Genomic DNA, 22,223 nt, shown 5'->3' on the forward strand with positions numbered 1-22,223 from the left:
TATGTACGCAGCCTGCACCCCGATGCCCACACCCTGCACCCCGTGTGTGCACCCTGCACCCCAATGCCCGCACCCTGCACTGCATGCATGCACCCTGCACCTCGTGTGTGCACCCTGGGCCCCACGTGTGCGCCCTGCACCCCGTGCACGCCGTCCAGCTGACATTTCCCATCGGAGACTCATTGCAGCCATCGCAGAGACCCCGGTGGGGTCAGGGGGACGGGAGAAACCCTGGGGGTGACTGTCCCCCCCCAGACCCGCTTGTCCCTTGTACCACAGGGCGACTGCCGCCAGCCTCTCCTCTGAAGCAGAGCCAGGCTGCGGAGGGCGGCCGAGCACGGGCCTCCACCGCCGGTCCCCGCTGGCATCTTCTTTAAGCACTAAAAAACCCGATGGAGGATAAATAATGGGAAATGAAGCTTTGATTCCTGCGCACGGGGCTTGACGGGGGGATGCGTCTCCCGGGGGGCCGGGGATCGGCCACGGTGGTGGAGGGCTGCTGCCTGCCCTCGGTGATCGGAGCGACGCGTCCCGGGGACGGCGGGGTCGCACCTCCGGGTTCTTGTTCGCTGACCTTTGGAGGTGTTGGCAGCCACGTCCATCGCCACCGGCACCGGTGGGCGCAGAGCAAGGAAGGGGGGCTGCTCAGAAACAGAGATTCGGGGGTTCTGCCCCCCTTTTAGCCGTGCATCGCCCTGCAAGCAGCTTTGCAAAGCCAGCCCTGTCCTCACGGCTGGGCCCTGGACACGGTGGGTGCTGCCACTGTCACACACCCGCTCAGAGCGGCTGAGCCCCCGCTCCCCTGGGGACACGTCATGATTTTTTCCTCTTGACATCCATTTTTATTGTTGTTCTCAAAGGTGAACGTTTGGATTTGTAGAGCGGCAATTGCAAGCATCTCTTAAAAAATAAACCCAGCCTTTTGCGAGCTGCCCTGGGAGCTGCAGGAGCTGCCCCTCACGCCGGGGCTTTGGGAGATTATTTCCTCCAAGCCTCTGGTGCTCGGATCCGGGCTTCGAAACCCGCCCTGAGGCTTTCCAGACATTTTATTCTTTCTTTTCACATCGAAGAGCTGAAAGAGGAGCAGGATAGAGCCACGGCGCGTCGTGCAGATGGAGACCACCTCAGCCCTGGGGGGTTTTGCTGGTACGAGCTCCCCAGCTCCGCAGCATCCCAAGGGATGCGGTCCCTCTCCCTCCGCCATGCCCGAGACCACCACGAGCGGCTTCGAGTTGCAAAAAGAAATGGCCCGGAGGAGCTCGGTCTGCAGTCAGATTTATTTCTTCATTTCAGGCTCCATCCATCGCGCCGGGGCCAGGTGCTGCAGATGCTGTTAGGTAGCGGCAGCCGGTGCCATCGCTCATGTTTATGGCTGGAGGATTTCTCCTGGGAATGAACCCTCTGAGAGACAGAGCGAGGCCCCAGAGGAAACCGGGGTGGGACTTTGCATCTTTTCTGCTGGTGTTTGCATTGCTCTGGCCATGCCAGCATCGAGGCCCAAGTCTGCTGTGGCTCTGCTGGTTTCCTGGGTCCCCGGTCTGCAGGCAGGGGGGTGTCTCCATCCCCACCGGTCGCCCTGGGCTAACTCCATCCCACCGGTCTGCGTGGGCATCAGAGCTCGCCAAAAATGCTGAGGATGGGTGCACGTGTCCTCGTGTGGGACGGAGGATGCATGCGCTGGGGGCCCGAGGACACGTGCACCCAGGGGATCCATGCACTGGGGGCCCGAGGACACGTGCACCCTGGAGACTGGGAATGCATGCACTTGAGGACCGAGGACGCATGCACCCCGGGGACTGGGGATGCATGCACCCGAGGGACGGAGGATGCGTGCACCCAGGGAGCCAAGGATGCACACGCACAGGGCACCAAAGATGCATGACCCCGTGGGGCCGAGGACATAGGCAGCCAGGGTGGGGGGGTGGGAGCTGCTGGGGGGGGTCTGGGCTGCAGGAGAGGGGCCACGGAGCTGGCGTGGGGTGGGAATCAGGGGAAGGGGGCCGCTGGAGCAGCAGCGATGCTCTGCTGTGGCAGTGTAGGGTGCGGAGGGGATTACAAGGAGGGACGGGGGCTTGGGAGCTCCCTGCGGCTCCTCCTCCCTCCCAAATTCATCCCCAGCAGCTCGGGAGGGCCGGTGCACTGCTGGGCACCCCTGCAGCCCCCCAGGAATGCGGGGGAAACACCCAGGCCAGGCCCCTGCCAGGGCTGGGCTGCAGGGAGGGCTGGCAGGAGGCTGCAAAGAGCTACTAAAACCACAAACCCAGATGCCAGTGCCGTGGGAGAGGCTGTTTTGGCAGCCTGGCTTTCCTGGCAGGGCTCCGGGGCGGGTGCTTGGCCGCAGCTCCCGGCTGCTCGGGGATGATGCTCTTGGATTTCATATTTCATCTGCAGAGTCCAAAGCGGCTCCGAAATCCGCTTCCCCAGGCTGCCTCCCCTGCCAGCGAACCTGGGGAGGACGACGGCCAGGGTTATGGATAACTCCGGGCTGGAGGGAGCAGGTTTAAACCCAACAGGAGCTGGGTTTTTCTCTCCCCCCTCCAACCCAAATCCACGCAGCTCCTTTTTCAGGGATGAATCGGGATGCAAAACATTCCCGTGGGCTCGCTGGCAGAGCGGGGAAGGGCTGGGAGGAGGGATGCAGACAGACAAACCGCAAAGCCCCAGATGAAAATAGTTGAGGGCTGCAGAGAGTCTGGGGGGGGAAATACCAAGCGTGTTTGCCCAAATCCCTACGCCGTCCCGGATGTCTGTTTATAGCGTCTGCTGGGGCCAGGAGAAGGGCCGGGAGCTCAAGGGAAGGTGGCTGCAGGCAGGAGCTGAGCCCTGGCACCACGGGGATGGGCCACGGGGAGGAGGGGAAGAGGCAGCGAGATGCTGCGTGAACCCGCACCCTAAGGACCACGGGGAGAGCCGAGGTGCTCGGGTCACTTTGTGCTTTATTTCTCAACGTTACAAGGCAGAAGGCGATTTCTCGGGCAGCATTAATTATTATTAGTGCATTAAAACCTCCAGACCGAAACCAACCGCACGGCATGAGCAGCCCCAACCCGGGACCCTCCGGCCAAACCCCCCCGAGCGAGGGAAGCCCCTGGGATGGGGTCAGGGTGATGTGGCAGCCCCGATGCAGCCCCTGCCACGGCACGAGGATGGGTCCAGCCCCAAACCATCTCCCAGCACCCTGGGATCTCCATGAGAGCTCACCAGGACCCTTTTAGCTGCACAAAGCAGGAGCAATGTTCTGTGCCACCCTCCTCCTCCCGGCCCTGGCTCACCCATCGCTTCCACCCATCAACCCCCCCCCCCCGAAAATACAAATCAACCCCTAAAGGCAAAAATCAAACCCTAAAGGCAAAAATCAAACTCTAAAAGGCAAAATCACCCCGGGGAGCAGGGCAGGCACAGGGCAGGGGGTCCTGCTCCGGTCCTGCTCACAGCCTGCAGATCTTGGGCAGGGGGGTGTCGGGGGGGAGCCCCTCCAGCCACTCCACCAGGATCCTGTTCAGCGCCGTCGGCCTGGGGGCACGGCACAGGGCTGGGGTGGGAGCCGGCATCCCCGGGGAGACGGGGGAGCCCGGCTCCCATGGAGCGAGGCCGTGCATGCCGGCCGTCGTACCTCTCCATCTGCGTCCAGTGCCCGCACTCCTCCATGTGCTCCCGGCGCAGCTGCGGAATCTACGGAGGGATGGGGGAGAGTGGAAAGGGGTTGGTTTGTACCGGGATCCGGCACGTTTGGCATCGGCAGAGCCCACCCCGGGCTGCCCCTGCATCCCCAGCTCTCCCTTTTGGCAAGAGCAAATCCCCTCCTGCCTGCTGCATGTGGCAAACGCCCCCCCTCTGCCCCCCTCCCTGTATCAGCCTGTCCCCCCCTTCTCAAGTGACGTCCCCATATCTGGGGATATGTCCCCCCGTATCTGGGCCAAATCCAGCCCGTCTTGGCAGGATGGCACCTGCCCCAGGGCTCTCCCGTGGTGGGATCTTATGGAAGCGGGATGGCGTCGGTGCACGCCGGTGCGGGCTGGGGTGGGACGGGACCACGCGGGCTTACCCACTCCTCCATGCCCCTGCTCATGCTGGGATGCAGCACCACGTCCTTCCCGGCTGTGACCATCAGCGCTGGCATTGTGATCTATAGGGGACACAGGTGACGAGGTGGGGAAGGTGCTGGGTCTCCAAATGCTGCCCACGGGACAGGATCAGTCCCCACCTTCCTGTCCTTGGCAGAGAGTGCCCAGCGCCAGTTGGGTCGCATGTTGCGGTACCAGTTCAAGGGGCCACTGGGAGAAAGGGGGTGGAACGGAGATGCTGGGACTCAGCTCCTGCCGACACCACCGCGGGGACCATCCCACTGCCCACGGCACGGGAAGAGCCTGCAAGGGGAAAGCAGCCTTCCCCCGCCAGCCTCGCCCCTTCTTGGGGTTATAAAGCAAGGCCTCGGTGGGTTTGGGGGTCCCCCTTCTGTGGGGGGGAGGGGGGTACCCCACCAGGCCCCCGGGCTCCTGGCCCTACCTGAAGCCGGATTTCTCGAAGCGCTGGATGTAGTACTGCAGCTCGGGGCCGTGCAGGATCTGGCTGGCAGGGGGGTCTTCTGGGAAGCCCACCAGCAGCCCCCCTGCAACAAGAGGCACAGCACTGCTGCCACGTCCCACCCGTGGCATCCCACCCGTGGCATCCCCACCCCACAGCGAGGTCTCCCTCCTTACCTCGCTCCCGGACCCCGTGGAAGTTGAGCGCGAAGGGCAGGCGATCCTGCGGAGAGAGGGGAGCAAGGGCAGGCAGGGAGCAGCACCGTGCCCGGGGGGGAAGCCCATCCCCGGGGGGCTCCCCGTGGCTGCCAGGCTGTCTTGGGGCTCCATGCCCCTCCTCGCCGGGAGCCAGCATCCAGCATCGCTGCATCCCATGGGATGCAGGAACTGACCACGCAGCCCCGGGCTGCAGAGCTGGGAGCTGGCACCGAGCATCGCTGCATCCCGAGGGATGCAGGAACCGACGGCGCAGCCCCGGGCTGCGGAGCCGAGAGCAGCCAGCGTGGCCGGCAGAAGGATGCCGCCGGCGTGGCGCGGCTCCCGCACGCTCCCGGGGCACTGTTATTTTAAACCGCGAAGGTTTTTCACCCTGAAGCGAGATGTTGACTTTTGCAGGGGTTAAGGAAGCGAGCAGCCCTGGCACTGCAAGGGCAGAGGGAGAGCGGGAGCCTCTGCCAGGCTGTGCCGACAGTCACCCTGCAAATCTGCTGTTCGCCGGGCTGGGCTGTCTCTCCCCAGGCAGCACGGCTTTCTAGAGGTCTTCTCAATCCCTACTCAGGGTCAGTTTTGAGTCCTAAAGAGGTACGGGCCCTGCGCCACTGCTCACAAGGATGCGTTCACTCTGGGCCCTACTGATGGCTGACTGAATGCAGGCTTTACTGCAGACAGGCAGCAAAAGGATGACAGATGCAGGGTGGGACACGCCTGAGGGTCACTGTGGGCCACTGCAAAGCCATCCCTGAAGCTTTTGGCTCCCGGCACAGGTGAGGTGGAAGGGGAGAGGGAGCCACAGGCAGAACCCCAACAAGGCTAAGCAGGGCTTGGAGAGGACATCAGGCTGTGAAGCCCCTCTGCTCCCACCCCAGGTCCATCCTCAGCCCCACACCTACCCCCCGGCGCGTGGAGCGGATCAGGATCTTCAGGGTCCGGCCGACGTCCTTCTCGAGTTCCGCTTCTGCAACGCCCTGCACGGGGGGAGGAAGCGCCGCAGGTGATGTCGACCCTCCCCAGGGACCCGACCCACCCCGGGGCCGGATCCTGCCGCTCATCGGGGCTCGGGTGGAGGCTGGGGATGGTTTTTTTGCAGAGTTCAGCATGGGAACAAGGTCTGGCAGGGGGACCACAAGCCATTTGCAGCTGGGGTGACAGCGAGAGCCCCAGAGCGTGGCACCCTGGCTATGGGGTGCCCAGCCATGAGCTGCGGACCCCGACATGGGCACGTCCCCATACTCGGGTGGGGGGGTTAAGCCCCAAAAGAGGGGTGGAGGGTAAAAATTGTGGTCCCGGACTCACCGGCTCCTGGAAGTAGAACTGGTAATCAAAGGTGGGATAGGTTTTCATCTTCTCCACGATGTCCACAGCGGGGTTGGCGGGTCGGTACGGGGTGTTCAGCGAGGCCACAGCTCTGGGACATCGTGGGGAGGGCAGAGTCAGCATCGCTCCCGGATTTGGGGTGCCCAGGCTTTGCTGCGGGGGGGGGACGGGACTCGAGAGGGCAGGATCCAGGGTGTCTTGGAGGGACCGGGGGGGGTAGGACCGGTCCCCAAGGAGCCACACGCGTGGCACGGACCCACCTCACCCTCTCGGGGTAGAAGAGAGCCATGTTCCAGACCACGGCACCGCCCCAGTCGTGGCCCACCAGCACGGTCTGCGGGATGCCCTGCGGGGAGGGGGTCCGTCAGCGTGCCCCCGCAGCCGCACCCCGGGGAGCACCTTGAAATCCTCCCCGAAAGCAGCACCCGAGAGCGATCAGCAGGTGAGAGAGGAGATTTGCCTTCCTCCGAAGCAGCAAAGAGATCAGAAAACAGCAATATTTTCCTTTCCCCCCCCCCCCCCCAAGGAACAAGCGTTACCTGATCACCCGGAGCAATTTTGCTCCGACTTAATTAAACATTTCAAGTACCTGAGCCCTCCAGATGAAAGGGGTTCGATATTATCCACCAAAAACATGTCTGGAGGCTGCTTGTCCCCTGGGATCACCCGTATGGGTCCCCCCCCACCGCTGCTATCGCACGGGGAACGTCTCGGTATCGGCGCGGCCGAATAAATCCCCAGCCCCTCTGGGAAGGGGCTCTCGGCATTCCCCAGGGCTGGCCGGATCCTGCCCGGAGCCGGGCACACCGAGCTCATCATTCCCCCCCCGCTCCATTCCCACTTCCCGACCCCTCTGGGCACCTACAAATAAATCCAATTAAAACCCGCGCTCCTGACAATGTAGCAGCTGGTTCATAATTAGCTGATATTTAGAAGCGTAATTAAAGTTCCCTCCCGGCGGATGCAGCTCGTCCGACAGCGCGAAACCCAGCATCTGAGACCCCCCAAGGGGGGCAGAGGTTTGGGGGGGCTCCTGGCAGCTCCCACCTCCGATGTGGGGCTGAGCGGGTCCCCCTGGTGCTGGGGGGTTTCATTCCACCATCCCTGGCCATCACCGTGCCAGCTCCTGGACTGCTCCGCATCTTCTGCATCCCAGAAATGGGCTCTCCCAACATAGGAAGCTTCATGAAATCATTGATCTTCCCCAGACTCCACCGGGTGGTCCCAGGGGAGGGAGAAGGAGCCCACGGGGCAGGGAGAGGAGCCGGATGGGTCCCGACGGTAGCGGAGGAGCAAGGAAAACCGAAGTCCCATCCATACGGGATGCCGCGACCTCGCATCCCATCTACCGAGCTCACCGCGATGCAAAACTGGGTGCCCACCCACTTGTCAGGCTGCACACCAACGGGCACTGTTCTATCTATTTTCCTTATCATTTTTAATCCAGCGTGAAGGCAATTCCCCAGCAAAAAAAATCCCAGTGATTTCTCCTCGCCTGCTCGGCACCAAACTGGAGCTGCAACCCCCGTGACGCCCGGCTTGGTCCCCTCCCGAAAACCCATCCCTGCTCTGATGCCGGCACAAAACCACCACGGCTCCTCGCACAAGGAGCCCTTGCAAAACCTCAAGGGCTTTTTTTTCCCCCCTTGTTTCTTATTTTTTTTTTTTAGCGCTGTGCTTTTTGAAGGACTTGCTCCCTTAGAAGCCATTTCTCAAGGAAAAAGCCCTGGAGATGTTGGCATTTGAGATTTCAGGTGTCTCTGAGATGTGCGGGGTACGCTGGGGCACGGCTGAAGCTGAACAGAGTTGAGCTCGGGGATACGGAGGCAATAGGAGCCAAGAGGGAAATGCCAGTGAAACCCCTCAAAGCCCATAAGGGGTGTTCCTCTGTGAAGGAGACACGGACGACAGCCCAGCTGAAGTGCCTCTACACCATGGCACGCAGCATGGGCAACAAGCAGGAGGAGTTGGAAGCCATTGTACATGAGGAGAACGATGATATGGTTGCCATCACGGAAACACGGTGGGATGACTCGCACAACTGGAGTGCGGTGATGGATGGCTATACACTCTTCAGGAGGGACAGGCGAGGCAGGAGAGGCGGTGGGGTAGCCCTATACGTCAGGGAGTGTCTGGATAGTTTAGAGCTCGATGATGGTGACGAGAGGGTGGAGTGTCTATGGGTAAGAATCAGGGGGAAGGCCAACAAGGCAGATATCATGGTGGGAGTCTGTTACAGACCACCCAAGCAGGATGAGGAGACTGATGAACTATTCTATACGCAGCTGGGAGAAGCCTCACGATCGCTAGCCCTTGTTCTTGTGGGGGACTTCAACCTACCGGCTGTCTGCTGGAAATGCAATACAGCAGAGAGGAGACAGTCGAGGAGGTTCCTGGAGTCTGTGGCGGAGACCTTCCTGACACAGCTGGTGAGGGAGCCAACTGGGGAAGGGGCCCCGCTGGACCTCTTGTTGGTGAACAGAGAAGGACTTGTGAGCCATGTGATGGCTGGAGGCCGTCTTGGGCAGAGCGATCACGAAATGATGGAGTTTTTGATACGTGGAGAAGCGGCGAGGGGCGTCAGCAGAACTGCCACCTTAGACTTCCGGAGGGCAGACTTTGGCCTGTTTAGGAGACTGGGCGAGAGAGTCCCCTGGGAGGCAGCCCTAAAGGGCCAAGGGGTCCAGGAAGGCTGGACATTCTTCAAGGAGAAGTCCTAAAGGCACAAGAGCAGGCTGTCCCCAGGTGCCGAAAGACGAGCCGGCGGGGAAGAAGACCGGCCTGGCTGAATAGAGAGCTTTGGCTGGAACTCGGGAAAAAGAGGGGAGTCTATGACCTCTGGAAGAAGGGGCAGGCAACTCAGGAGGACTACAAAGGTGTAGCGAGGCTGTGCAGGGAGAAAATTAGAAGGGCCAAAGCTGAGCTAGAGCTCAATCTGGCTACTGCCGTAAAAGACAACAAAAAATACTTCAAACACATTAGCAGCAAAAGGGGAGCTCAGGAGAATCTCCAGCCCCTAGTAGATGGGGGAGGGAACACAGTGACCAAGGATGAGGAAAAGGCTGAGGTTCTTAATGCCTTCTTTGCCTCAGTCTGTAATAGCAGGGCCAGTTGTTCTCTGGGTACCCAACCCCCCGAGTCGGAAGACAGGGACGGGGACCAGAATGGAGCCCCCATAATCCAGGGGGCAATGGTCAGTGACCTGCCGCACCACTTAGACACTCACAAGTCTACGGGGCCTGATGAGATCCACCCGAGTACTGAAGGGACTGGCAGAAGCGCTCACCAAGCCCCTTTCCATCCTTTACCAGCAGTCCTGGCTCACCGGGGAGGTCCCAGCTGACTGGAGGTTAGCAAATGTGACGCCCGTCTACAAGAAGGGCCGGGAGGAGGACCCGGGGAACCTGGGGAAGGTGCCGGGGAAGCTGAGGGAGCAGATCATCCCGAGTGCCGTCACACGGCATGTAGAGGATAACCAAGGGATCAACCCAGCCAGCACGGGTTCAGGAAAGGCAGGGCCTGCTTGACCAACCTGATCTCCTTCTACAAGGTGACCTGCCTAGTGGATGAGGGAAGGCTGTGGACGTTGTCTGTCTAGACTTCAGTGAAGCCTTCGACACGGTTCCCCACAGCATTCTCCTGGAGAAACTGGCTGCTCATGGCTGGGACGGGTGTCCTCTTCGCTGGGTAAAGAACTGGCTGGATGGCCGGGCCCAGAGAGTGGTGGGGAATGGAGATTACTCCAGTTGGCAGCCGGTCACAAGCGGTGTCCCCAGGGCTGTGTTGGGGCCACTCCTGTTTAATGTCTTTATCAATGATCTGGACGAGGGGATCGAGCGCACCCTCAGTCAGTTTGCAGATGACACCAAGTTGGGTGGGAGTGTTGATCTCCTGAGGGTAGGAAGCTCTGCAGAGGGGCCTGGACAGGCTGGGTCGATGGGCTGAGGCCGAGTGTGTGAGGTTCAACAAGGCCAAGTGCTGGGTCCTGCACTTGGGTCACAGCAACCCCATGCAACGCTGCAGGCTGGGGGAAGAGTGGCTGGAAAGTGCCTGGTGGAAAAGGACCTGGGGGTGTTGGTCAACAGCCGCCTGAATATGAGCCAGCAGTGTGCCCAGGTGGCCAAGAAAGCCAATGGCATCCTGGCTTGTATCAGGAATAGTGTGGCCAGCAGGACTGGGGCAGTGATCGTCCCCTGTACTCGGCACTGGTGAGGCCGCACCTCGAATGCTGTGTTCAGTGTTGGGCCCCTCACTCCAAGAGAGACATGGAGGGGCTGGAGCGTGTCCAGAGAAGGGCAACGGAGCTGGGGAAGGGTCTGGAGCACAAGGCTGATGGGGAGCGGCTGAGGGACCTGGGGGTGTTGAGCCTGGAGAAGAGGAGGCTGAGGGGAGACCTCATCGCTCCCTACAACTGCCTGAGAGGAGGGTGTAGAGAGGTGGGGTCGGTCTCTTCTCCCAGGTAACAAGTGATAGGACGAGAGGAAATGGCCTCAAGTTGCGCCAGGGGAGGTTTAGATGGGATATTGGGAAATTTTACTTCATGGAAAGGGTTGTCCAGCACTGGAACAGGCTGCCCAGGGCAGTGGTGGAGTCACCATCCCTGGGGGTATTTAAAAGCCGTTTGGATGAGGTGCTTAGGGCCATGGTGTAGTGGTGGGCTTGGCAGTGTTGGGTTAATGGTTGGACTCAATGATCTTAAGGGTCTTTTCCAACCTAAACAATTCTGTGATTCTGTGATTTGCAGGCTGCGCCTTCTTCCCCTCCATTCCATCTCTTTTAAAAGATGCAGAAATCAACACCATCCCCTCGCTGGGATGGGAATTAAACCCGGGCTCCCAAACCCAAGTGGATCAGATGCCGAGATCTCGCTGGAAGTACCTCGCTGCCTTACCAAAACCCTGCCGAGCCATGGATGCCACCAGCCCATCTCCCCATCCTCAGCAAGGACACAAGGTCCAGGAGAAGGTGACGCAGAGCTGGAGACCCTCCCAAGGATGGGTTCTCCCCACTGGCAATGGGTTGTACGAACATCCCCATCCCTAAAATCCCATCCATGGGGAACACAAAGAAGGGGTTTGTGCTACCCCAAGGGTTTTGGACCAAAGTTACCGGGGAGCTCAGCTCTTCCTGCGTGGGACAAAGTCACTGAGAAGCTCAGCTGTCCCTGCGTGGGAAGGAAAAAGCGAAGGGCAGCGGGGGACACACACACCCAAACCTTGCCAAGAAGGAGGGACCCATCGTGGGGAGCTCCTCACCAGTTTGTCCAGGAAAACCACCAGGTCCTGGGGAAGGGAGGAAAGAAGGGGTCAGATCCTGCCCGGGACCATGCCCTACCAGCCCACGCCGCACTCGTCCTGCCCCGCGTCTGTGCCCTGCAGCTCCTCACCTTGCATATCTGCTCCTGGGAATATTCTTTTACATCTGCACGAAAGACATAATCACCATCATTTTAACATCCATATGTTTCTAAGGATGTATTTTGCACCCATCTGAGCTGCCGGGGCTGCAGGAGGAGCAGGACAGCTTCCACCCCCCCCGGGAGAAGACTCCTCCATCCGTCTCCTCCTGGGTCTTGGCCTTGGGGTTGGCAGCTCCAGCCCCGTACGACCCCGTCCCCCGCTACGCCCCGGCAAGCCCAGCTCACCCAGCGGGGCTGTGGACTCCCCATAGCCCTTCATCTCCAGAGCGATCACCCTGAAGCCAGCATCAGCCAAAGCTGGGATCTAGGAGGGAAAACAGCAGGAAGGATGCAGAGACCCCCAGACCCCACTCCCTCCTGTTGCCATCACCCATCCTGCATCTGCCCACGCCAGCGTGCCCAGAGATGTCCCCAAGGAGGGCAGACGCAGGCTGGTGGGGCTGCAGGGTGGGGAACACTCCTGGGCTGTGTCCGGTGTCCCCCAAGGCTCAAGGCAGGGTGGTGGGACAGCCCAGGGACCCCCCAGGAGTGGTGGCCATGAACCCCTTTCCACTGCACTCCAGCATCCCACCACCAGCCCCCGTGGTCCAGCCTCCTCCATCACCTGGTAGCGCCAGGAGAGCCAGGACTCGGGGAAGCCATGGCAGAGAAGGACGACGGGGCCGTGCCCCATTTCCACGAAGTGCAGCTGGATGCCGGGCTGGAAGGGACAGAGAGCCCTTGCCAGCTGCGGCTAGCATGGCTTCACCCCCCCAACCCTCCACCCACCCTTGGCCACCAGGCACGGGAGCCCACCACCCCCTCCAGCCCTGCATCCCGGAGCCACACGAGCACATTTTGGCCCCTGGGGTGGATGGAGAAGACCTTGACGATGGGGCAGCTCAGCATCCCCCACCCAAAGCAGCCCATGCAGGAGGGTGGACAACCCAACAAGCCACCCCTTGCCTGGCAGATGCTCGCATGGGGCTCAACAGCCTCCCCAAGCCCTGCCAAGCCCGGGGACAGCTTGTCACCGAGGCAGTGCCCTTCTCCCTACACGGATGGGCACGTATCCGTGGGTCACGTCGGATGGATCACACGCAGTCGGCAGTGGCTCTTCTTGGGCGAGAAGCTGTGGGGTGAGGAGCACAGGGTGAGCTCCTGAGCAAGCCTGGAGCTCCACGGGACATCCCCACCACCCTGCTGCTGGTGGGACATCCATGTGTTTGAGATGGACACGGCTCAGTAGGTGCAGGGGATGAGGTTATCAGGGGGTGGGCAGGGTTTGCGGGAAACCACAGCCCCCATCCCATTCGTTTCCAAAGCCACCCGCAAGTCCTGCACCAGCACCGCATCACGGCAAGACCCAGAAGCCTGAGCCCATCCCTGCTGGCTCTGCAGAACCGGTCCAGGATCCCCAGGAGAGCAGGGGACGGAGAGGACCCAGACCACCACTACGTGCCTGGACACCCGAGAGCTCCTCCAGCTCCTTCAGGACGGTTTCGGTGTCCCTGACGAGGATGGTGGCCATGCCCATCTCCCGAGCCGGCTTCAGGTTCTCCCCGATGTTGTCCAGGAGGATGACCTGGAGATACACCAGCGAGAGCCAGGCTCAGCACCCCGGGGAAGGGCGGCCGCTGGGTTTGGCCAAGGACTCTGGGTGCTTGGAGGGACCCCCCGTGCCCTGTTTTTAGGGTGATGGTGATACCTCCTGCGGCTTCGCCTGCAGCACATTCAGGGTGTAGGTGTAGATCTCGGGATCCGGCTTCTGTGCTCCGAGCCGGCAGGACTCGATCACCAGGTCGAAGTGACGGTGCAGCAGGTTCATCAGCGTGGCCGTGAAGAGCCGCCCGGTGCTGTCGTCCACCCAGTTGTTGGTGAGGACACAGGTCTTAAATCCTAGGGAAGAGCACTGGTTTTCCCACTCCAGCTCTCCTGCAAGCGTTTGATTTCACCTCCCCTCCCCAGCCACGTTTCTCACACCTTCCCGACCTAAAATCCCCCATTTGCAAGGCTCTGCCCAGACCAGGACACCCCAGCAGCAGACAAAAGGATGCTCAGCAGGACTTTATGCCCAATTTGTAATTCCAGGAAAGCAAGGCTCAACCCTCCCAAGGCAGGCAGGACGTGAACGCAAGCTTGGGCACACCGAGATGCTGAGGACTGAGCTGATGGACCGGCCACGCTGCGGGGCGAAGGGCTACGGCCTCCTGCTAATTGCTGTCTGGGTGGTAACATGTCTGATGGATACCAGGGCTCAGGATATCTAATTAGAGGATGCTGAGAGGTGACGCCAGGAGAGTGCTCAGATGATGATGAGGGACCAAGCAGGGACCTCGTGGTGGGACTGACCGGGACCTCGTGGTGGGACCGACCAACACCTCGTGGTGGGACCGACCAACACCTCGTGGTGAGACCGACCAACACCTCGTGGTGAGACCGACCAACACCTCGTGGTGGGACCGACCAGGGACCTCCATGGTGGGACCGACCAGGGACCTCCATGGTGGGACTGACCAGGACCTCGTGGTGGGACCGACCAACACCTCGTGGTGGGACCGACCAACACCTTGTGGTGGGACCAACCAGGACCTCATGGTGGGACCGACCAGGGACCTCCATGGTGGGACTGACCAGGGACCTCCATGGTGGGACTGACCAGGACCTTGTGGTGGGACCGACCAGGACCTCGTGGTGGGACTGACCAGGGACCTCCATGGTGGGACTGACCAGGACCTCATGGTGGGACCGACCAAGACCTCATGGTGGGGCCGACCAGGACCTCGTGGTGGGGCCGACCAGGACCTCGTGGTGGGACCGACCAGGGACCCCCATGGCGCCTGCCGGGAGGGGAGCAGCAGCCTTACTCCAGCACCCCTTGCCCAAAAGCCCGCCAGCACCCACCGTTCCTCCGCAGCACCCTCGCTGCCCGCAGAAGGGGGGCATTGACCGTCCCCTTGGCCGCCATCTCCTCGAAGGCTCGGGCGGCAGAGAAGGTGGGTGGCAGGGTGATGCCCGAGGCGGAGGCGTGTTGCCTGCAGCCTTCTTCCATCTCCAAAAAGAGCTGGAAAACACCCCCGCGGTCATTCAATAGACCCCCCAAAAATAAAGCACGGCCCATCCTGGAGCCTGCTCCCCTCAGCTCCTTCCCGAGCCCCATCCGAGCCGCCAGCGGTGCTCCACGGCTGGTCCCCGAGGGCTCACCTGGGACAGGGTGATCTGTCCTCTCATCGCTTTGGCACAAGGATTGTCGGAGCCGCCAGCAAACATGACTTTTTGCAAGAAATTCCTGCCAGGTAAAGGAGGAGAGGTCAGCCGGGGGGGACCCCGATACCGGGGGGGTGTTGGGGTGCGCTATGGGGAGGGGGATGCTCTGTGCCGGGGATACCGAGCTCCCGCCGGCTGCGTAAACCGGTCCCACTCCCTCCTCCATCATCACCCGGGACCGGAGCATCGCTTCATTACAGGACCGGGGGATCGCTGCCCATTTATTTCTGCTGGCAGCTCAATTACTTCGCCCTGCAGATAGACGAGGAGGGAGTTTTGCCAGGAACAACAACAAAAAAATTAAAAAAAAATGCGAAGAGCGAGGTATTCTGTAAGCTGTAGCTCAGGGAAAATAATTTGCCCCTATCACAAGATCACAAAAGGCCTTCTCGGGCGGCAATAAAACAAGATTACAGCGACGGGCTTTAGGACAAAGCTCTCCTCCGAGTCGATAAAAATGCAGCTCGGTTAAAAATAAAGCAGCTTTACCTGTTCCAGCAGCATTGCTGTCACTTTTTAATATAAAGCAGAGCAAAAAAATGTTTGATGGCCTGATAATCTGAGAATTTATTGCTCCATCTGCTCCACGTCCTCCAGCATTTAGTTATTTAATATTTTATTCTTTTTTTAACTCCCTGCTTTTTTTTTTTTTTTAAACACCCACGCGCTGCTGGGAGATCCCGAGGTGTTGGGCGATGCAAACAGACAGAACCTGTTCGACTCGTGTTTGGGAGCTTTTGGGATTACTAATCCCCAAACACCCCGTATTAAACGGGGCAAAGGGTTCACCAGGACTCGAGAGGCTGTTTGGGACCTGCTCGGGGGTCCGATGCTTTGGGTTTCATCAGCTCCGGCTCGTGCACTGAGTTGTGTCAGGTCTCAGCGCCGGGGCAGGGACAGCCTTAATTAATTATCCTGCTTGATGAATTATTAGTCACTTTTCTTACCACTTCTGCCAACGTCCTCTGTGGCAATCCTGCCTCTTTGGGGATTAGTTTTAACAGCTGATCTGCACCCCACATCCAGGACAGGACCCCCCGTGCTCTGAGGCTGCACCACACACCCAGGACAGGGTTCCCCCCAGCCTGCACCCCACATCGAGGCAGGAGGTCGCCAGGCTGCACCCCATATACACACAGGGACCTCAACTTGCACCCCACGTCCCGGACAGGGGGTCCCCAGCCTGCACCCCACACCCAGCCCTGTCCTGCTGCTAGGAGGGCCCCAGCCGCGCACACCCCGCGCGGGCGGCAGCCGCACACACAGTATTGTCGCCTCGTCCCTACGAGTCTCCGGCCGAGCGGCGACTCGCCGAGGCGCGGGCGGACGAGTAGCGCCGGGCCGGGCCGGGCCGGGCCGGGTTGAGCGGGGCCAGGCCGTACCTGGGCAGACCGCAGTCCCGCTCGCAGGAGCCCAGGAAGTGCTGCAGGCCGGGCCCGAAGAGCACACCGCCAAGGTCGAACAACACGGCCCGCCGCGCCATGGCCGCCCCACCGCCGCCGGCACCCGGGCTCGAACCCGCGGCCCCGCCGCCGCCAGCGCTGAGGCCCCTCCGCCGCCCCGCAGGCCCCGCCCCCGCCGCCTCGCCCCGCCCCCTGCCTGGACGCCGCGCTGGGTCCTAGCGCCGCCGTTCGGCGCCTGTCACGGAGGGTGCCCTCCCGGACGCCTGGGACCCCCCCGTACCGCACCCCTGCACGGGCGACACCCCCCGCCGTCCCACCAGCACCCTCCCGGTCCCGTGGGGCTGTGGGAACCCCGGTCCCCACGTCTGTGGGTGGCAGCCCACCGGCCCCCCGCTGCTGTGGGCGCCCGTGGGTGCCCGCCTCTCCACCCACTCCCCGCCGCGGCTCCCCGGGGTTTTGCCCCTCATCGCGTTTTCTCCCATTAACGGGGGGCCCGGGCCCCCCCCTCAGCTCCCGCAGCACCCCAGGGTGCAGCAGCACCCGCTGACCCAACCTGCCCGCACCCAACTCTGAGCAGCCTAATGGGTGCCGGGGTGCACAGGCAGGGCTGGCCACGTGCTGCAGGTGTGCACACGCGTGTGCACGCACATGTACACACACGTGCGTGCACACACGTTCACGCGCACACAGATGCACACGCAGATGCCTGCATACATGCAGGAACACGTGCAGACATATACGCGCTCCTACGCACAGCGTGCACGCGTGCAGGCCTGCACGCGTGCACGCGTATACGTACACACGCACAGGCAGACATGCACGTGCTCACGCATGCACAGAAACACAGACACGCACGAAAACACACGCACGCACGCACGCGCGCGCATATGCGAAAGATGCGTGCGTGTACGCGCACCAGCAGGCGCGTTGCTGAGGATGCGTGTGCGCCGTTAAGCACACGTGTGCGTCTCCGAGCACGCGTACGCACACCGCGGCTGCGTGTGCACTGCCAAGCGTGTGCAAGCACCGCTGAGCACGGCTCTGCACCGCCACGCAGGTGTGTGGGCACCCGGCATGTACGTGCACGCTCAGCACACGCCTGCATGCCAAGCACATACGTGCACACGCGTGCATGCCGCCCGGCCATTTCAGCAATCCTGAAATCCCCTGGAGAAGCAGACCCAGGGGGGACGCACGACCCCTCCCCGTGCCCCCCAAACCATCCCCGGCAGCACCGCCCGCTCGCTGCCGGACACGGCAGGCCCGTGGCCGTGGTCACGCGTGTGCGTGGGCCGGCCCCGCCTCGGGGAGCCGCCGGCAGTGCCGTGGCGGGACAGCCGCGTCGCCGAGCGGTGAGCAGGGCAGGGGGAGCGGGAGGGCTCGGCAGCGGTTTCGCAGGCAACCCCAGCCCCCTGCCTCAGTTTCCCCGCCTGCAAAACAAGGGGTGGGAGGAGGGGGGAGCCGGGGAGGGGGTAACTGCCCCCCCTGCACAGTGCAGCGGAGCTGGGGGGCTGTTCCTTGCTGGGATGGCTATCGGGGAGGGGGTAGAGTTATTTTAGGGGGGCTCAAGCCCAGATAAGCCATGCATTTATGGGCAGCGTCCCGCTGCCGGGGCTCAGTGTCCCCCATCCCTCGTTCCCGACCCCCCGCTGTCCCCGGGACCCCTGACGGGACCCCCCAGCATCCTCCCGCGGTGGGCCAGCGCCGCGTGGGTGGATGAAATCCCCTTCCCTGCCTCCCGACCCAGCTCCGATCTCCGGCGGGCGAAGGTTTTTCCTCCTCCCATCACGGCAGGGACAGCTCTGGCACAAGGCCCTCCGCTCACCCCCAAACCGAGACCGGACCCCCCACGTCCCAGCCGCCGTGACACCAAGCCTGGCTTCTCCCTGGCAAAAAGGTGGGAGCGTTTTGGGGCGGGGGGGGCAAAGAAAGAGGGGGAAAAGGAAGAATTTTGCTGGCCTGTTGCTGTTCTGGTGGGAAGAGCCGGGAGGAACAACCCAGCCTCGGTGCCAGCAAAATGCCAGCATGGCTACGCCGCTGAGACCCGGCCAACTCGTGGCAGGGTTGGGCCACGGTACCGCTGCAGTCTCTGCTGGGGGGTCCCCCGGCTGCCACTCCCCCCCCCCCCGCCTTTTGGGACCCTTCGCTGCAAAATGAACCCCCCCACCCCTGCCAGGTGTTGGCCTGAGACCTGGGAAGCTCATTGCACCCCAGGATGCTGGCACAGAGCTTGGATGCCGATGGGAGCCCCCTTCCCTCTGCCGAGGGGCTCGGGGCTGGCCCGGGGGGTGCGGGGTGCCCGTGGGGACCCCCCCCAGCCCTCAGCCCCCACGCCCGTCGCGCCGGCAGCCTCTGGCACCCGTTCTCCCAGCCCCGGCGCCAAGGCTTTCCGGCGGTGGTTTTGAAAGAACCGTATTGTCTGCCCCCCCCCACTGCGGCCTCCTGCTTTTCCATGGCTCCCGAGGGGGTCTGGGGGGGACGAGCTGCCCCCCCGGCACGATCAGCCTCACCCCAGCCCTTGCTGTACCCCCTCCGTGCCTCAGTTTCCCTATTGCTATGCTCCATGTGCTGTGCTGGGGGGGGTGGTGGTGCAGAAAGGATCCCCCCCCCCCCCCCCCCCAGGGTGGGGGATCCTTAATGGTGTGGGGAGAGTGGGGTTCGGCCCCCCCAAATCCCAAAGCCTGGCAGGCAGAGATGCATGGAAAAATAAGGTTGCTTGGGGGATTTTGTTGGTGTGAATTGGGGGGGGGGACCCAAAAGGGTCTCAGAGGGTGTCTCAGCCGCAGCCTTGACCCCCCCATTTCTCTTTGCTCCTGCAGGCCACCATGGTCCCGGGGGGCCCCGGCTGGTGCCTGCTGGTGGGTCTCTGTGCCCTCGTTCCCCCCACCACCACCCAGGGGGGACCAGAAGAGGACGTGACACCCAGCGTCAGGACGGAGGAGCTGGGGTACCACCTCGACCGGGATGGGGACCCCCTGCGGGATCCCCAGCGTTGCGGCATCACCTTCCACACCCCCAGCCCTTGCAGCCCCCGTGGGCCACCCGTCTCCGCCTCTCGCGATGAGCTGGATCACCTCAAGAACCTCTTGCAGGACACCAAGGCCAGCCTGAAGGACGTGGAGACGGCGGCCACGCTGGAGGACAACCAGACCCGCTACCAGGACATCATCACCGAGGCGCTGCCCGCCATCCACGGGGCCAACCTGGAATTTCAGGAGAGCCTGGACAATGTCCGCAGGGAGCTGGAGGCTCACGTGGCCGAGGCCGATCACCCACGGATGGCCGAGAAGAAGGAGAAGTAAGTGCCACGGAAAGGGGATGGACCAGGGGAGATGCTCCATGGAGCTGATGCCCCAAACTCCATGGGTGGGAGCCAGCCCCAGGCTGCGGACACCTGAGGGGGGTCTCGGTGTCCCCAGGGGTCCCACAGCCTTCGTGGTGGCTCTCAGGTGGCACGTGGGGTTTGGATGCTCAGCAAAGCGCTGCCGTTAACATCCCCGCATGTGTCCCTGCCCTAAACCCACCGCAGCGGGGCCGGTGAGGGGTCCTCTGAGGGCAGGGTGGGGGTGGGATGTCAGGAGAGGGGGGGTTGTCACTCCTAAACCAGTGACCCAGCGCAGCTGAGCCACAACGTCATGACGGAGCAGCGTTCACCAGGATGGAAGAGTTGGGGTACCTCCTTTCCCAGGTTGGGGACCCCCTCTGAGACCCCCAGTGCTGCAGCATCACCTTCCACGCTCCCCTGCGGGGAGGCTGCTGGGGACACAGGGGACACTGAGCCCACTCTTCCCCCCCTCCCAGGTTGCGGAAGGGTGTCCGCATGGTGGCCCACATGCTACGGCTCACTAGCCGCCTGGCCCAGACACTCGATGCCACCTCCCGCCGCCTCCACACTGAGCTGAGCCGGCGCCTGCAGAGCTCGGCCACCCACGCCGCCGCTGCCACCGAACCCTAGGACACCCGCGTATGGCCTTGCTTGCTGGTAGGACCCCGACCCGGCTCATCTCCACGGCTTTTGGGGTGTCCTGGCTCCTCTCCCCGGCCCCGGGAGCTGAGACTTTGCACGGGGTGTTTGCAGAGTGCTCTGGGCTCTGGAGCCGGCAGCGCTGGGAGGGGATGGGAGGTTGCTGCCCGCTACGTGATGCCGTCACACGCACGATGCCATCGCACACGCGATGCCGTCACACACACGATGCCGTTACGCCTGTGATGCCATTGCACACGCGATGCCCGTAACCCCAGCCTCAAGTGCTCCATGCATTTATCCCAAGGACCTCTGCCTTCGTCTAGCAAAGCCTGGTGCCACCGTGGGTGCCCAGCCCCGTGCCCCGGGGAAAAACCCTTCTTCCCATCCCCAGCAGACCGCTGCACCCCTTTGATGCTCCCTGGAAGAGCTTTATCCACACAGGCTTCCTTTTTTGCCAGCTAGCCAGCCCCCCGTGCCAACAACTAAGCCATCGCACCCGGAGCTTTGCCTGAACCAGGCTCCTGGGGCTTCCTGGAGGGTCTTAAAAATTAATCCCAGCTCTTTTGGGGCTCGGCTGCATCTCGCCGGTGGTCCAGCAGCATCGCCGCCCGCCCAGCGTGGGCAGAGCCGCTGCCAGACCCGGTTAATCCTTCGCCCTTGGGATTGCCTTGTCCAGGCTTGGAAGAGCCTTTTTGGCCCTGGGGTGGTAAGGGCGGAGGCTGGGTCCGGAGTTTGTCCCCTCCGGGTGGGCAGGGCAGAGGGAATGGGGCTGCCCTGCCTGCACAGGGCAGGGCAGGCAGCGGGAGAGCGGCTGGAGATGAACCACCCGGCAATAAATCGAAGCTGGCAACTCGAGCGCTCCCAACCCACTGAGATTTGGGCAGCGGGAAAACAGCTGGAGGCAGAAAATCCCCCCGTGATTGTTAGCCCGGAGTTCTCCCGGGAGGCTGGAGGGAATGGCCAGGGCCACCCCGGCATGGGGGCTCGGGGCACCCCAATACTCCCATGGTGCACCCCAAGGATGGGCAAGAGGCAGAAATACCCCCGGCAGCGGCAGCGGCACTTCTGCAGGAGCTGCCGGCAGTGAAATAAAGATGCATTGCGCTCTGCCAGGCGTCAGCATTATCTCTGCGTCTGTTTTCTCTCCATCCTCTGCTGTCTAAGGGAAAAGGAGGACGGGTGAGGTTGTCTGCAGCGTTAGCCGCCCCTCCACCTCCAAAATCATCGACCCCAATCAGGAGCCCGGCGAGGGAGACGGACCCCCTGGCATCCACGATGCTTCCCACCACCCCCCCAGCCTTCAGTCCACCATCCCAGGAGTCAGCTCCATTTTTCCTCCCCAGAAAAATCAATGTTGCTTGTCTTTTTTTCCTGATTAATTTGCTACGGTCTTACCCGACTCATCCTTCTTCCTAATTCCCTGCCTTTGGTGGGCCCGGATCGATCTCCTGGAGCAGTCCTTGCAATCTTCAGCTGCTCCCCATCCCTTCATCGCTCCATCTCCCCCCCTCCCCATCTCCCCAGCTTCGGGGGTCCATCCGACACCAAACACCCTCCCTTCGGCCTCGCAGGCAGCCTTGGGCCGTGGCCATGGGCTCGGGGCTCTGCACCGTGGCACGGGGATGGGGCTTTGCATCGCACTGCTGGCTGCAGCGTGGTTCCCCGGGGTGGGGGAGGTTTGCCAGGCTTCAAAAAAAAAAAGGGGTGGTTTGATGCAATCGTGACATCGCTGAGACATCTGGATCACCCCGGCGTGATGTTTGCATCGGTGAGATGTTCACGGCCCTGGGTCCGGGGAGGGGACAACCCAATAACTGCCTGGCTTCGGCATCGGCTGCTGCTGGGCAACCAGCCCTGCAGTCCTCTTCCCCATGGATTTTTGGTATTCAGCATCCCAAGGATGGTGGGGACAGCCACAGGGATAGAGGCAGGATGGGGGGCCTGCAGCGGAGCAGCAAATTCAGGTGCCCTCCATGCCCTGATAAATGCCTCCTCATTTATCTCCCAGAGGAAAGGAAGCAAATCGCTGGGCAGGTCCCCCAGGGCTGGAAATTTTTGCAGTCCAGGGCTTCATTTGCAGGAAGGTTGCACATTAAATTTCCTAGCAGGAAGGAAGACGAGAGGCTGGTCTG

At 62.1% G+C, this 22,223-nt stretch overlaps 2 protein-coding genes across 3 annotated transcripts; one reads left to right on the forward strand and one right to left on the reverse strand.

Moving 5' to 3' along the window:
• Positions 1 to 2,926: 2,926 nt before the first annotated feature.
• On the reverse strand, positions 2,927 to 16,261 carry EPHX2 (epoxide hydrolase 2). Of its 2 annotated transcripts, XM_072858172.1 has the most exons (19): positions 16,104 to 16,261; positions 14,659 to 14,743; positions 14,359 to 14,518; positions 13,163 to 13,353; positions 12,917 to 13,039; positions 12,512 to 12,586; positions 12,080 to 12,175; positions 11,701 to 11,779; positions 11,443 to 11,477; positions 11,312 to 11,338; positions 6,317 to 6,402; positions 6,036 to 6,147; positions 5,633 to 5,707; positions 4,701 to 4,746; positions 4,507 to 4,609; positions 4,205 to 4,274; positions 4,046 to 4,126; positions 3,614 to 3,672; positions 2,927 to 3,513 (listed from the first exon to the last, which is right to left on the reverse strand). In XM_072858172.1, the coding sequence occupies exons 1-19, from the start codon at positions 16,202 to 16,204 to the stop codon at positions 3,429 to 3,431; spliced, it is 1,689 nt and encodes a 562-aa protein (XP_072714273.1). In that variant the 5' UTR covers positions 16,205 to 16,261; the 3' UTR covers positions 2,927 to 3,428. The 2 variants fall into 2 exon arrangements, with proteins under 2 accessions (XP_072714273.1, XP_072714274.1); XM_072858173.1 differs by lacking the exon at positions 12,080 to 12,175.
• A 1,181-nt stretch (positions 16,262 to 17,442) lies between these two features.
• LOC140649867 (uncharacterized) lies at positions 17,443 to 21,199 on the forward strand. Its single transcript, XM_072857691.1, has 3 exons — positions 17,443 to 17,476; positions 18,944 to 19,422; positions 19,926 to 21,199. The coding sequence occupies exons 2-3, from the start codon at positions 18,950 to 18,952 to the stop codon at positions 20,077 to 20,079; spliced, it is 627 nt and encodes a 208-aa protein (XP_072713792.1). The 5' UTR covers positions 17,443 to 17,476; positions 18,944 to 18,949; the 3' UTR covers positions 20,080 to 21,199.
• Positions 21,200 to 22,223: the final 1,024 nt, after the last annotated feature.

The sequence above is a fragment of the Ciconia boyciana genome, chromosome 3 (assembly GCF_034638445.1).
Source record: "Ciconia boyciana chromosome 3, ASM3463844v1, whole genome shotgun sequence".
In the NCBI taxonomy this organism is placed as follows: domain Eukaryota; kingdom Metazoa; phylum Chordata; class Aves; order Ciconiiformes; family Ciconiidae; genus Ciconia; species Ciconia boyciana.

Bases quoted from the DNA above. Each gene is read 5' to 3' on its own strand.
- EPHX2 (XM_072858172.1), bottom strand. From the start codon at position 16,204: ATGGCGCGGCGGGCCGTGTTGTTCGACCTTGGCGGTGTGCTCTTCGGG. The intron at 4,610-4,700 runs GTAAGGAGGGAG...CTCTTGTTGCAG, and splicing joins CCACGGGGTCCGGGAGCGAG to GGGGGCTGCTGGTGGGCTTC. The intron at 3,673-4,045 runs GTAAGCCCGCGT...ATCCCTCCGTAG, and splicing joins GCAGGGGCATGGAGGAGTGG to ATTCCGCAGCTGCGCCGGGA.
- LOC140649867 (XM_072857691.1), top strand. From the start codon at position 18,950: ATGGTCCCGGGGGGCCCCGGCTGGTGCCTGCTGGTGGGTCTCTGTGCC. The intron at 19,423-19,925 runs GTAAGTGCCACG...CCCCCCTCCCAG, and splicing joins ATGGCCGAGAAGAAGGAGAA to GTTGCGGAAGGGTGTCCGCA.